At 37.6% G+C, this 15,409-nt stretch overlaps 1 protein-coding gene across 2 annotated transcripts in view; it reads right to left on the bottom strand.

Moving 5' to 3' along the window:
* Window positions 1-204: 204 nt before the first annotated feature.
* Window positions 205-15,409, bottom strand: part of LOC106079447 (allatotropins-like) — a 145,953-nt gene continuing 130,748 nt past the window's right edge. For both annotated transcript variants that reach the window (XM_056013880.1, XM_056013881.1), the window contains 2 exons: window positions 12,005-12,096; window positions 205-2,930 (listed from right to left, as the gene is read on the bottom strand). In XM_056013880.1, the coding sequence (XP_055869855.1) occupies window positions 2,878-2,930; window positions 12,005-12,096 (145 nt within the window). In that variant the 3' untranslated portion in view covers window positions 205-2,877. The remainder of the gene's footprint in view (window positions 2,931-12,004; window positions 12,097-15,409) is intronic.

The following is a 15,409-nucleotide window of genomic DNA, read 5'->3' as shown; positions in this document are numbered from 1 at the left end:
TAGTTGACCTTAAATTGAACCACTTTAAAAACCTGCGTGACGATAAGGATAGCGCGCCTTCAAGTGTGGCGCCAAATCGAAACCCTCGAGCACGTTCTCATTGATACAACACAAATCTATTGCACCTATAGGAACAGCCAGCAGACGACTTGGACAAACAAGCTCATGAACCAAACAAAATTTAAACAAAAAAAAAGGCAAAAATGAAAAGAGTATTCTTTATTACATGTCTTTTTTTATTTTGTTAACAGCAGGAGCATTACCAGCACTTTTTCTGATGACGTCATTGTGATCATTGAACAACACAATTCGAAAAAAAAAAAAAAAAAGCTATGTCGTTTATAAAAAGAGCATTAAATCAAAATTTAGCAACAATAAAATAATCAGATATTTTTTTTTCCTATTTCATTTGTACTAATCCACAAATTATCAAACCTGAATTAGTGTAATTGGTGGGATTATTTATTTTCCATTACTGAATTGAAAAGGCATAAACAGTATTATTCTATGCAGTTTTTTGTTGTAACGAAATGTCAAAACTGATTATTGAAAAATATAACGTAAGGTTTTGGCCATTCCTATTTTTAAGGCATAATAAATTTGGCTTTCAAATTGTAAAAAAAAAATAAAAAATTATAAAATATGTAAAAAAATTTCTTTCTTCTTAACACAAAACAAAAGTTTTATAATTAATTTTCTATTAGTTAGTAAATATGCCAGATTGAGCAACCTTTCAACGACTTAAGCAGCTGCTATGGAAACGGTGTATAGGTTAGGCCAGTGGTGCGCAGAGATCGAATGTCACAGCATAAAACAAGCCTAGAGGCACAGGGAACTATCGGTGTACTGTGGGACAGCCAAACGCTTTGAGTTTTTCTCTGACCTCTTTCTCAGTCTCGCGTCTTCAAGCGATTGCAAAGGCCCATAACCCATTTTTAACACTCACTCTGCAACTGACTTAGGACAAGTCATGGATTTACCTGTAGGTATCATAAACTATAACTAAGGGTACTCACTTGCTTTGGGGGGGGGGGGGCGCTCCGTCAAAAATGTTTCCAGGAATAGTTTCAATAGTTTTCAAGAAATAGCAAAGGAAAATTTGCCTTGTGTTGATAACAAGGGCCCCATATCTGATATAGCTTATGGCCTTATGTTGATATTTAAGGGCCCCAAAACTCATATAGCTTATGGCCTTATGTTGATATTTAAGGGCCCCAAAACTCATATAGCTTATGGCCTTATGTTGATAACAAGGGCCCCAAATCTCATATAGCTTAGGGCCTTAACAAGTCTAAATCCAGTCCTGCTTGCTTACATCCCTTGGTTTCACTTGGTCTCACTGAGGCTGTACTCGATACAGCCTCAAATGTTCAGATTTCCTTCCTTTTGCATTCCAACATGCCCTAAATGCTTTTTAGGAAAATTCAACCCACTGAAAAAGTATTTACAGTTCCATAGCATCTAACGTGAATTTTTTTTATAGTAAATTCAAAAAAGTAAATAAAACTGTTCTTCTAGGCTGACCTCCTAGGCTGACCTCCCTCGGCTTTCAGAAGTAATTCCAGCAAAACAAATAATACCCAGGTTAGACTGTAATTACATTCATATAGTACATGCTATTTAATTTATTATTCCAATTCAAATTAAAAATGTTGTACAAAAACTACTATGTTAAGGTTGAGAGTTCGTTACATAATCATTTAGTTTACATCTAATAATAAAAGATCAGAGTTGTATGAACCAAACACAAGCTTTTTTTTTCCACAACAAAAATTTGAACAGTGTTGTATTTATTATTTACTCTCAAATTTTGAACTAAATAATAGTTAAGCAATACAGGCACGCTGATAACTAATATAAATTGTGTCGATAAAATAAAACCATACTTGAAATGAAAACACTAAAAAAAAACCCAGACATCAACTTCATTCACAGTTACTTACAGAAAGTGTTGCCTTTTGTTTTGTTCGGTCTTTATAAACATTGTTCTTTATGTATGTATGTTTATCTTCTATAAAGATTGTTCAATATGTATATATGTTTATCTTCTATAAACATTGTTCTTTATGTATATATGTTTATCTTCTGAAAGATTGTTCAATATGTATGTATGTTTATCTTCTAGAAAGATTGTTCTTTATGTATATATGTTTATCTTCTATAAAGATTGTTCAATATGTATATATGTTTGTCTTCGCTCCACCCTTAATAATGTGATGTCATGTTTAAACATTAGCTTGTTAAAATCCACAATTATACATCAATTTGTATGCACATCTTTATATAGAGCGTGAACAAATCTCTCAAATTTATTAGATAGTACTTTTAATGCTTGTACTATTAGTACTACGTATTCTGTTAAACCTGTATGAACAAAAAGGATTATACAAAATGTTTGCTGTGCCAGAGACGTAATACCCCCCTGCAGCTAATACTAGACAAAGTCTGTCAAATAGTTAAGGGCCAAAGCTTTTGACATGATCAAATTTCTTGATTGTGACGGTGTTATTAGCGACTTTAAATTACACTTTGCCTGTTTTTTAATTTTAAGCTACAATTAGAATGTCAAGTGTTCAATGGAGCCAGTAATGGAAACTTCAAACTGTAATCAACACCAATAATTATATCAGAAAACTCGTAGACGATTTTATATCTTTGAATCATTGTTGAATGTGTCAGTGTTGAAGCTTTGGTGGATACATGTTTTAAAGTTATATAACAAATGATACTAGGGGGATTGTTTGACTGCGTGGATGCAATAACGAAAAAAAAAAAGAAAAATAAATAAAAAAAATAAAGGAGCATAAGTTTATTTGAAAGAAATCAGAGGACGCCATCTTGTTAAAGTGTGTCCACTCCTTCAGAAGGGTCAGTGGGTCACTTTGTCATCACCGGTCGGAATAGCTCTTCTGTCGATATGACGTCATCGCCTGAAAAAAAAAAAGAAAAATTACAAAGCAATTAAAAAAAAAAAACTTCATTACGTCTTTTTTTTATCTTACATCTATATATGTGCATGGAAGGTCTGGCTATATGGGCATTAGGGAGAAAGACCATTCATGTTGATGGCTGTTCATGAAGACGTTTTATAATAAGTTGGACGCAATCAAAAAAACGACATGGCTGCGAAGAGTTTGTTGATGTCTGATTGTTTACTGTAGAAAGAATTTTTGTGTCTATCAGTGACGCCACTGCTTTAAAAGGATAAAGTAATTAAAACATACATAATATCAATTGCATTAGAAATAAATCAAAACTAGTTGGTGTTGAAAGTAGGTTATATTTTGGTTATCTCACACTTTATAATTTCAATTGTTAAGAATTAATATGCTCTAAAAACAAAAGAAAAATTTTCTTGAGGCTATTCCATATCAAATGTCCAAATATATATATATATTTTTACTACACCCGTTGATTTGTTTTCAGGATATATATATATATATATATATATATATTTGTGACAGGAACACCACTTTTTTTTTAGCTTCCAATAATCGGGCCACATTCTTACCCCTGAATTATTGTATCGCCCTGCCCCTTCTTTCCCCCTCTTTCCTAATCTGTTTGTCTGTCTTTAGTCTGTCTGTCTGTCTGTCTCTCTCTCTCTCACTGGTCTGTAACCCTTTTTCTTTTTTTTTTGTTGAGATAGACTTGTTTTGATTTGGAACGACCCCCTCCTTTCTCACACACACACGACACACACACCCACACATGCTTTGACTTTGAATTCTTCACTTATCCTCTTCCACCAAACACCCGCCCACAACAAAAACGTTTCTCCTACATACAGACCCTGACTTTACTTCAGCTTCTCAACTCAATATTTAATGTACTCTCTGTTAGTAAAAGGAAAGTGTATACGAAATTTCAGTCAGAATCCGTACGACAGTTTAAGAGATCTCTTGATCAACCAATCTGTCAGTCAGTGAGTTAGTGGTATTTTTGCGCTTATTATAAAGATTCGTGCCACTGCAGCGTCACTAAATTATGTTTCATCCCAAGAGCTCTTCATAATCATGGCCTAAAGGCGTGAACACTATACTATCAACTTAAGGATTAATTATTATTCTATGAAGTGGTCCATTTTTTCAAAATTTATTCATATTGTTGTAAACTTGTCCCCCCCCCCCCCGACTGACCATTTTTCCCCACGTGAGATCTTTTTGAATTGTTGTTTATGTTTTGGAGGCGAAACGGACCTGAGCGAGTGTGTTGAGGAAAAAGGAACTGGAGTTATGATCGTGGATTTCTCAACGGAGGATTGTTTCTTTTCTTAAATCGGTTTTGTGAAGAGTTGTATGTACATTTTGATTAGGAGGACTGTGCAATTGTTTCGATTATTCGGATTATTGACTGTTCGTAGTAGATTGTGCTTCTGCAACGAGAAGAATATCGGCGACCTGACAATCGGTGAGTTAACTATCTTTAGCCTACTCCAAAGTCGTAACAACTGGTGTCACAAGTGGGACCCCGCCCACTCTACTTACAATGTCTACTTCTAAACGCCTTCACGAGCTCCAGATTAATGAAATCCGAAAAGAGCTAAAGAGGCGAGACATCGTAGCGTCAGGAAACAAAGAAGCCCTTGTTAGCCGTCTGAGAGAGGCCTTGAAAGAAGATGGGTTCGACCCGGACACTCACGAGTTCGAAGTGAAGACTGATCTCGGCGGAATATTGAGTGAAATGAAAAAAGAGCTTCTAGGGTCAATGCAAACAATTGCGACTAGCCAGAAAACAGATATGGAGGAATTCAGAAGTAAGCTAAGGGATGAAATCGCTGCAGTGAAGTCGGAGCTCACAGTGCAGATGGAGCAAAAGATTCAAGTCCTTAGAGACGAGGTCCAGGCAGTCAGAGTTGAGCTGGGCAAGGTTAAAGGCACAAAAGTAAATTTAGGGTCAAGCGAGGCAACTGGAAAAGTCAAGCCACCTATCTTTGATGGTACGGTTTCGTGGACAGTTTATAAAAGACAATTTGAGGCGGCTGCAAAAGTGAACAACTGGAGAACAAACGAAGAAAAAGCCACTGGATTAATGCTTGCGTTACGAGGAAAGGCCACTGAATTGCTCCAGATAGTAAGCGACCAGCAAGATTATGAGGCACTTGTTAGAACTATGGAATTGCGATTCGGGGACGAACACATGAAGGAGGTTTATAGGGTGCAATTGAAGACTCGGCAGCAAAAACCAGGAGAGACACTACAAGAGTTGATGGCAGACATCGAACGACTGGCACGCTTGGCTTATCCGACCCTGACCCAAGAGATCTTAGACGTTCTCGTCACGGACGCGTTTATCGATGGTGTTCATGACCCCGAATTGAAGAAGGCCATCCGATTGAGTGGGAAACGAGAGGCGAGCGATGCTTTGATATACGCCTTATCTTTTGAGGCAGCTAAAGGCACAGCGAAAACGACCTATCTCACTCGGGGGCTCCATGTGCAGGAGGAGGACCTCACGCATATTATCAGACAGGTGGTGGACACGATAGAGGACCGGCGGTCACAGCAGATGCCCAGGCAGAACAGGTCGGTCTTTCGCTGCTGGAATTGCGATGCCCCTGGCCATATTCAAAGGAACTGTACTCGAAGAAATGCAGGCCGCCTGAGAGGAAGAGATGGATTGGGTAACCAGCAAGCAGCCACCGCCCAATCTCAGAACCAGGAAAACTAGATTCTGCCGGTCTCGTGGGGCGGAGACAGGCAGCGAGATTTACAGGAAGCCCTAGACTTATCATCCCAGTGGCTGTGTTAGGTAAAAATAGAAGTCTGAGTGTACAAGGGAAAGTAGGAGTTCGTTTCTGCAGATTTCTCTTAGATACTGGCGCATCAAGATCAATAATTCACCCTAGTCTCGTAGAAAACCATGTGATTCATGAAACAAGTGGCTATTCACTAAAACAGCTAGTGGTGAACTGTTGCCGATTTTAGGACAAACCTTTGTAAATTTTGAGATAGCTAACCAACGTTTTAGTCACGAATTCTTGGTCGCCCATATAATGGATGAGTGTATTCTGGGACTAGACTTTATGCAATTATTTGGATTCACGTTGAACATTGGGGGTGGCACAGTACAATATGGGAATCTAGAAATTCCCTTGCTGGGGGACAACATGGAAGAAGAACAGATTAAGAGGGTCTTAGTAACAGAAGACACCATCATACCCCCACAGTCTGAAGCCATCATATGGGGAACAATAGAAGGCAACGATCCCATGTCTATCACAAGCCTCATAGAGCAGTCAAAGGAAGCATACAGAAGGTTGCCTGTTGGGAGAATATTGGTTGTTAACAGAGAAGACAGGAGAGTACCTGTTCGCGTTATGAACGTTGACACTCAAGCTTGCAACCTACAAAAGAATAATGTTATCGCCACCTGTTGCCCAGTGGAGCTTATTGCAACGTGTGGTGCGGTGGCCCCTGTAGCTAGTGCATCGTTATGTGACTCTCGAGTTGATCTAATGCTTGGAGATGTGGGCGAGAATCTGTCAGAGGAAGAGTACAATAAAGCTAAACAACTGTTGCTAGAGTTTAAAGACATCATGCAAGACAGTGAAAATAAAGGTGGCCGGACTAATATGGTAACCCATAGGATAGATACAGGTAACACTAGACCAATCCGGCAAACACCACGGCGACTACCATTAGCAAAGCAACAAGAGGCCGCTCACATGTTGGAACAAATGAAGGAACAAGGAATTATAGAGCCGTCTAACAGCCCATGGTGCTCGCCTGTTGTTCTGGTTCAGAAAAAAGATGGCTCTCTGCGTTTTTGCGTTGACTACAGGGCTTTAAATAACGTCACACAAAAAGACAGCTATCCACTGCCGCGTATCGATGACACATTAGACACTCTTTCTGGAGCTCATATATTTTCAACCCTAGATCTCAAAAGCGGCTACTGGCAAGTAGGTTTACATCCTGATGACAAACAGAAAACAGCTTTCTCCACGGGAAACGGACTATGGCAGTTTACGGTTATGCCTTTCGGGCTCTGCAATGCACCGGCAACTTTTGAGAGACTGATGGAACAAGTTTTGCGGGGCTTAAATTGGAATGCTTGCCTGGTCTACCTAGATGACATTATAGTCTTCGGAAAGACATTTGATGAACACATACATAACTTGAGGGAAGTGATGCAGCGTATTCGAAGTGCGGGAATGAAACTAAATCCGAAGAAGTGCTCATTCTTTCAGAGGGAAGTTAAATATCTGGGCCATATTGTATCCAAAGACGGGGTAAGCACAGACCCAGAAAAAACGGAAGTCGTCAAGCACTGGCCTACACCTACTAATCTTCATGAGCTCAGAAGCTTCTTGGGTCTTTGCAGCTACTACAGACGCTTTGTACCCAGTTTTTCCACTATCGCTAGAGCCCTTCACCAATTGACTGAGAGAAAGACGCAATTTCAATGGACGCCAGATTGTCAAGAAGCTTTTGAGAAATTGAAAGAGGCTCTCATCTCATCGCCCATGTTGTCTTATCCCCTACCAGGTAATGTGTTTCAACTTGACACGGATGCTAGCAATACAGGGATCGGTGCTGTTTTATCACAGGAAGTGGACGGTAGCGAGAGAGTGGTAGCCTACTTTAGCAGAAGTTTGTCAAAAGCTGAACGAAATTATTGTGTGACTAGACGTGAGCTGCTAGCTGTAGTGGACTCCATTAAACATTTTCACAAGTATCTGTATGGACAAAGATTTAAGTTGAGAACAGACCATGCGGCCCTCCAATGGCTACTTTCCTTCAAGAATCCGGAAGGACAAGTAGCTAGATGGTTAGAAAGGTTACAGACTTATGATTTCGAAACACAACACAGGAAGGGACAAGCCCATTCGAATGCTGACGCTTTATCACGACGACCTTGTAAGCAGGAGTGCAAGCATTGCACAAAAGTAGAAGGGAAAACAAGTGCCCTGGATTGTAGGCGGTTGGAGCTAAGTGCATCAGCGTCTTGGTTTGAGGAGACGATAAGCAGAGAACAAAAGGATGACAAAGATATTGCCCCAATTTTGCAATGGAAGGAAGTTGGACAACGCCCTGATTGGCATCAAATTTCTAGTACGGGAGAGATTACCAAGGCTTACTGGGCGCAATGGGACTCTCTGGTGATAGACAACGACGTCCTAAAACGGATTTGGGAATCCACCGATGGGACCTCGACACGAGTACAACTAGTTTTACCAAAGATTAGAATCCCAGAAGTGCTACATGAAATGCACAACGGCTCCACAGGTGGTCACTTAGGCGTTAACAAAACGTTAGAAAAAGTCAGGCAAAGGTTTTATTGGTGTCGTTACAAGGAAGACGTAGAAGATTGGTGCAGGAAATGTGACCGGTGTGCGGCAACTAAAGGCCCGCAACGTCGAACTAGAGGACCCTTGCAACAGTACAACGTAGGTGTCCCATTCGAGAGAATCGCACTGGACGTAGCTGGACCTTTTCCTGAGACTAACAAAGGGAACAAATACATTCTCGTGATAATGGACTATTTTAGTAAATGGCCAGAAGCTTTCGCGATGCCCAACCAGGAAACCACAACAATAGTCGATAATTTGGTAGGACATTGGATTAGTCGTTTTGGTGTCCCAATGGAATTACATTCAGATCAAGGACGCAACTTTGAATCTAATCTGTTTCAGGAGATTTGTAAAATCCTGAATATCGAGAAGACGCGAACCACACCACTACGCCCTCAATCAGATGGGATGGTAGAACGCTTCAATCGTACGCTGGTACAGCATCTGGCTAAAATGTCAGCAGAACAGCAAAATGATTGGGATGACTACATTCCTCTATTCCTTCTGTCTTATAGAGGAGCAGTTCATGCAACTACAGGTTACACACCAGCCAAATTATTGTTTGGTCGAGAACATAGGATGCCAGCAGACCTCTTATTTGGACAGCCAGGAGACCAACCAACAACGGCAAGCGAATATGTAACAGGACTTCGAAGGAGACTAGAAGAGGTCCATGCAGTTGCAAGGAGTAGGATAAAAGACAGTAGCGACCTTATGAAGACCAGATACGACAGAAGGGCCAACTCTGCGGGGTTTGAAGAACATGATCTTGTCTGGCTATACAACCCCAAGAGAAAGAAGGGAAGATCGCCGAAATTACAGAAAGACTGGGAAGGCCCATATCGGATTGTGAAAAGGATCAACGACGTTGTGTACCGGATCCAGAAGGGCCCTCGAACCAAATGCAAAGTAGTGCACCTAGATCGGTTGAACCGTTATTGTGGAGATGATGGAGAGTCTGTTCGGGACGCACAGACCTAGGGAGGGGGCAGTGTTGTAAACTTGTCCCCCCCCCCCGACTGACCATTTTTCCCCACGTGAGATCTTTTTGAATTGTTGTTTATGTTTTGGAGGCGAAACGGACCTGAGCGAGTGTGTTGAGGAAAAAGGAACTAGAGTGATGATCGTGGATTTCTCAACGGAGGATTGTTTCTTTTCTTAAATCGGTTTTGTGAATAGTTGTATGTACATTTTGATTAGGAGGACTGTGCAATTGTTTCGATTATTCGGATTATTGACTGTTCGTAGTAGATTGTGCTTCTGCAACGAGAAGAATATCGGCGACCTGACAATCGGTGAGTTAACTATCTTTAGCCTACTCCAAAGTCGTAACAATATATAGTTGTTGAAATTTTCAATCGCCACTCTAATTGAAGCTTAACAATGTAATCAATAATTATTCATAGCCATCATTCTAGAGGTTTACCGAATATAATTATGTTATTAAGTGTACGTTAATACTTTTATTTATTTCCTATTCGTCTTGAGCGGGTTTTTTATTTCTGTATTAGTCAAACAGTTTAATTTACCAGCTGCCTTGGAATCTATGCGCATCGATATGGCAATATGTGTCTACATGTGGGCTCCAACGTATAGTATCATATTATATATTCATTATATTGATGAAGGTTGTTTAGTAATAGATTCAAAAGACATCGACAAATAAAGATGTACTGGAGCTGATGGGGTTAAGTTAATTCACACTGAGAACCAGATTTATTAGAATCAGTGTGACTTTAGGTTTGCTATCTATGTAGATCTTTGCTTGGTAATATAGCTAAAAATATGCAAAATTTAAAAACCTTTTATGAAATTATATATGTAAAAATTAAAGATTATTGAAACTAAATTATTTTTTGATGTTCTAGTTCTATCTAATTCATTAAAAAAAAAAAAAAAAAAAAAAAAAAAAAAACAGAGATACCATCAAAGCCAAAGCCTATGCGGATGATACAACCTTTTTTCAATCTTCAGAGCAAGATATTGAGAATATACTAAAGAAATTTACACTTTTCGGAGAATCTAGTGGATCAAAAATAATTATAAATAAATCCTCAGTAATGGGACTAGGGAAATGGAAATTCAAAGAGAATTGCGCTTTCAAAATTGTAGATAAAATCAAGAATTGTGGTATTGTCTATACCTGTAATCCTTTGTTCTATTGTAAAGACCAGTGGGAGAAAATTTTTGTCAAAGCCTCAAACTTGATTAAACTTTATCAGCACACAGGTTCTACAATATTTGGCAGAGCTGTATTGATAAATAGTTTGGTCATTCTAAAGATTGTCTATTTAGCTAACATTACAGAGTCACCTCCTTAATTCATAAACAAGCTGAACAAGTTAATTAGAAGCTTTATATTTAAAAACACTATTAGGAGCATTAAGCACACTACACTCATTCAAAACAAAGAGGATGGGGGATAAACTTGCAAGATGTTAAAACAAAAATACATTCGCTAAGGCTAAAATGTGTAGGTCAAGTTGTTAGGAACCCAACAAACTTTCCCTTGACAATTTACTATTATGGTTTAAGATTAAGTAGTCTTCTTCCAATACACAATGATACTCCTCACTATTTTGGTACAGTCACTCATCCATTTTACAGATCTATTTCAAGAATTTTACCTGGTAATGAACATTTAATACACAACAAAACCAAAGAATCATACACAACACTTAAAAAGCTGTTAAATGAAAGCCTAGTGAATATGATTAAGTGGGGGAGAGTTCTTGGGGTGACAGAATTCAAGGACACATTCATAAACCTACACAGCAAACATATCCCACCTAAAGCTAGAGAGATTAGTTATAGACTTATCTTTGGGATGACCCCTACGGTTAGAAAACGGGCAAATGACCGTGAATGTATATTATGCCATCTTGAAAATGCTGATAATGAGAAACATATGTATTTGGAATGTCCATTATTCCTTAAAGTTAAAAGTACTGTAAGGGACTTATTAGAAGCTAACTGTGGCAACTATGTGAATGTTAACTTGTCTATTGTTTTAAACACGCTGCCAAAACTAAAAAATAAAATGATGCGTAACTTTAACTTGATTATTGTTTCCGAATACAGGAATCTTGTTTGGGCTAGCTGGCTTAAATGTCTACATAATAATAAGGTGTTTGATCCTAATCACTTAGAATTGACATTTAGAAAAATAATGGATTTTAGGGTAGAGAATTATCTAGTTTGACTTTCATATACCTGTACAATGCTCAGGTAGTTTTCCAGAAATGGGGTGTTGGGGGTCAGGGATATCTGATATTGTGTTGATTGTTCTGGAGTAGAGGATACTTGTATCATTTTTCTGTCTTTAGTGGGTTCAATGGTTAGGATGGTTAGGTAGTATGTCTTTGATATTAAATAATATTTCTATTTCTATTATTATATTTTCAGGTTAATCACTTTTCAATTGTTTATGATTTAATACTTGTGAATTATGAGAACTTACAAATTAAAAAAAAGAAAAAAAAAAAGCCCACAAAAGAGGCAAGATGGCCCATAAAAGAGGCACATAGAGCCCCAAAAAGAGGCAAAGAAAAGAGGCCTAAGGCCCAAGGATTCCTATGATGATAAAGCTAAAATTGAATAGCGCAAATTCTGAGGTTTCCTTTCAAAAAAATAATAAAAAAAACCCAATTCCCCACAACGGTCCACAAAAAGAGATTGCACCATAAAAGTTGTACACTATATACTTACCATTTATATCCACAAATTTCTTGACTAAGGCGCGCGCTAAGTTTGGATGCCCTGTCATCAACTGAGTAAACTCGTTGACTGTCATGAGAGGACTGTGAAATACAAAATACAAACATATTATATTTTATTTTCACATGTCAGTTTCGAACTTTTCAATCAGTTCTAAGTATAACTTATGACGCAAAAGTAAACTTATCTTTTCAGAATTTTTTATAAAAGTAAACTCGTCATTTTATATTTTTATTTAAATAAAACTTCTCTTTTTCGATTTTTAGTAAAAGTAGACATATCTTGATAGAATTTTATAAAAAAAGTAAACTTCTCTTTTTTAGAATTTCAGTAAAAGTTAACTTCTCTTTTTAGAATTTTAGTAAAAGTAAACTTCTCTTTTTAGAATTTTAGTAAAAGTAATTTTCTCTTTTTAGAATTTTAGTAAAAATAAACTTCTCTTTTTAGAATTTTAGTAAAAATAAACTTCTCTTTTTAGATTTTTAGTAAAAGTAAACTTCTCTTTTTAGAATTTTTGTAAAAGTAAACTTCTCTTTTTAGAATTTTAGTAAAGGTAAAGTTCTCTTTTAGATTTGCAAAAATAATATCTTAACATTTCCAGAGTAAAGCTTACTGGGAGTCGAGTTATTTTTAATAAATGCAAAATTAGCTGTCACTAATTTCATCCAGCTGCTAAATCTATACAGAAACTAAAAATAGATCATGATTGGTCTAAACATAAACTCGTGTTCAATAACACATCGATCATGTGTAAAACATATTGATGAATTAATCGATCGTCTCGGCCAGTAAAGATTATTTGTAACGATTTTCGGGACTAAATAATTTCTCTGTTGATGACATGATGTCTCAAAATACATCGACATTTTCTGTGTCCTTATTTTAGCAACCGTCTGTTGTAGACAAACTGCAATTAGTTTTGTGTGGTCTGTCTATCTGTCCGTCCGTCATACTGAGATACAAAAAACTAACTACATAAAATATTGAAAATAATGTTTCTAATTTTTTTTTTTAATTAGTTGCCATTACTATATTTGGTCCTGAAAGAGAACCCTTTTATTTTAGAAAATAATTATGCAATAACTATGCGAGTAATTTTTTCATACTAAATATCTTTTTATATAAGAATGTATTTATTACTTCAGCAATATTCCACCTGCATTTGGTTTCTATTTTGAGTTGTAATACAGTTCAAGACTTTCACAATTTCAGATAGTTACTGCAATGAATAATCAAACAATATCCTCAACATTGTGTAAAACATATACAATTTAAATGTCCCTTTAGAGTTAGAGATAATTTACTTCCTAGTTCAAACCTCCCGCAGGACGACGGGGGGATGGCAGCGGGCAGAGTATGGACCCGGCACCATTGACAAGTCCGAACGACAGTCCAGCGCGCTTACCACACGACCAGGCAGCCCTACTAAAGCCACTTATAATCAGATATCATATTTCACATTTGCCTAGTATTACTGACGAAATCATGAAGTCAGAGCGACTTGGTTCCGACTTACAGTAAACGCGACATGAAGCTCTTTAAACTCGACACTAGAAGATGAAGATAATGTGGCACTGGATAGATCCACATAGAGAGCGAGCATAAAGAAAGGGTCACGGATTGCAGATGCCATACACAACAGAAGCTGAAAGAAGGGGGAAAATGCAACGGCGCCTGGTGATTATATATGCCCAACCTGTGACCGCAGCTGTGTATCAAGATTTGGCCTCTTTAGACACAAGAAGTTGCAAAGGGAAAAGATTATCTCTCGAGACGTAAAATGCTACAGAAACAGTTATTGAATATACTTTTAATCTCTGTACAACACCATCTTATTCCATACCAAACTCTTGTATTCCAGTACACCTAAGTCAAGTCTGCTTAATGTGCATTGGAGTTTTAAGTTTTTAGCACATCGGCACAATTTAGGCCATGTCGTGCCCGTAATCCCTCAAGGGTTACTCTCCCTTCATACCACAAGAGCTAAATTTTATATAGTTTAGCCATTAAATCCAAGTTCCATCGACATCACCTCAGACTAATAACCCTATCTCTCAATAATGTAGATGTTATTTTTCTGTTTCCATATCAAATAAAAAAATTAATTACCAATAATAAATTGATTAATTAGTTAAATTTTAATGTTTTGTGGAATACAAAGAAAAAAAAATTGTTTACAGTATCAGCTTAATTCGGGAATGGGTGTATGAGAAGTAACGTGTTTAATTATAGAAGGGGACGAAACCCTGCATATTTAGCCATATCTGTGAAGACTAAATGATTAATTCTCCTTGCCGCTATCAAACAAATTAATTTATAAATAGTAATTAATTGTCGAATTGGTTATTACTCTCTATTAATCTATGTATTGCCTACGGCCTAAGACAATAAATAGTTGCACAAAGTTTCAACTTTTTACCAGACGGAGTTAGTAGTTACAAGTATTGTAAAAGGTCCAACTAGTAAGTAACTGACTACTGTAACTCATCTCAGTGAAGTGTAAGTTGCCCATAACAGTGAAAATAAGAAAATAACATCTATATAACTATTGACGTTCGGATGATCTGGAAAGGGAAACAACCTCAAAGTGACATCCAGAAATAAAATAAGACTATTTTCATTGTTGTCCAACCTACAACCCGATGTGAATCTATTCGGCTTATTGAACCTACTGCTAACTACACAATGAAGTCGCATCGGCTTGGTTCAGAGGAGTAGACGTACTTTTTGTTTTACCTTGATGACAAAATGTTTCAGAAATGCATATAGCCGCCCCCACACTGAAAGGTTTTGGACTCCACTGTCCTAAATAAAAAGAGAGAAGGCTAAAGAAAAACTAAAACCTTTAGACACTGCCAGAGTCGTAAGACTGATCTAGAAGTTCTCTCCCAAATGCGAAAAAATAATCTTAAAAATATCATCAGCCACACTTGATCGAGAGCGGCTCAGCCTCAAAAACACTTGAATTTATAAAGAGACGGGAAATATAGTTTCTTGTCCTAAGGCGGACTCGGTTCACGGCTAATTTGTTGCACCGCCGAGTACCTTCTGCTTCTATTAAGCTAACCGTGCTAATTTTAGTGCAGCCAATGGGACAGGAAGTAGCTGAAACAAAAAGGGGGAATAACGCGCCATTATTAGCCAAGGGTACGCAATCCATACATTAATTCGCTATTACCATGTACAGCGAGGAATCAATTTGTCGAGTATATTTTAAGGCATAAAAGGAGACCGCCATTCAATGGAGGCGACAGAGAAGATGCTTTTAAATACATATACATCAGTCTAAAGTAAACAGGCGAAATGTTTCTAGTAATGAATTGAGCGCAGCGGTTCTAAATATTTTATGCTAAAATTGTATCCACAAATTAATTTCTTGTTTGTTTTCAACATTAC

Source organism: Biomphalaria glabrata, chromosome 16, assembly GCF_947242115.1.
Source record: "Biomphalaria glabrata chromosome 16, xgBioGlab47.1, whole genome shotgun sequence".
NCBI classification, from domain to species: domain Eukaryota; kingdom Metazoa; phylum Mollusca; class Gastropoda; family Planorbidae; genus Biomphalaria; species Biomphalaria glabrata.
Note: the sequence above shows the minus strand (reverse complement) of the source record. Positions and strands in the feature narration are given on the sequence as shown.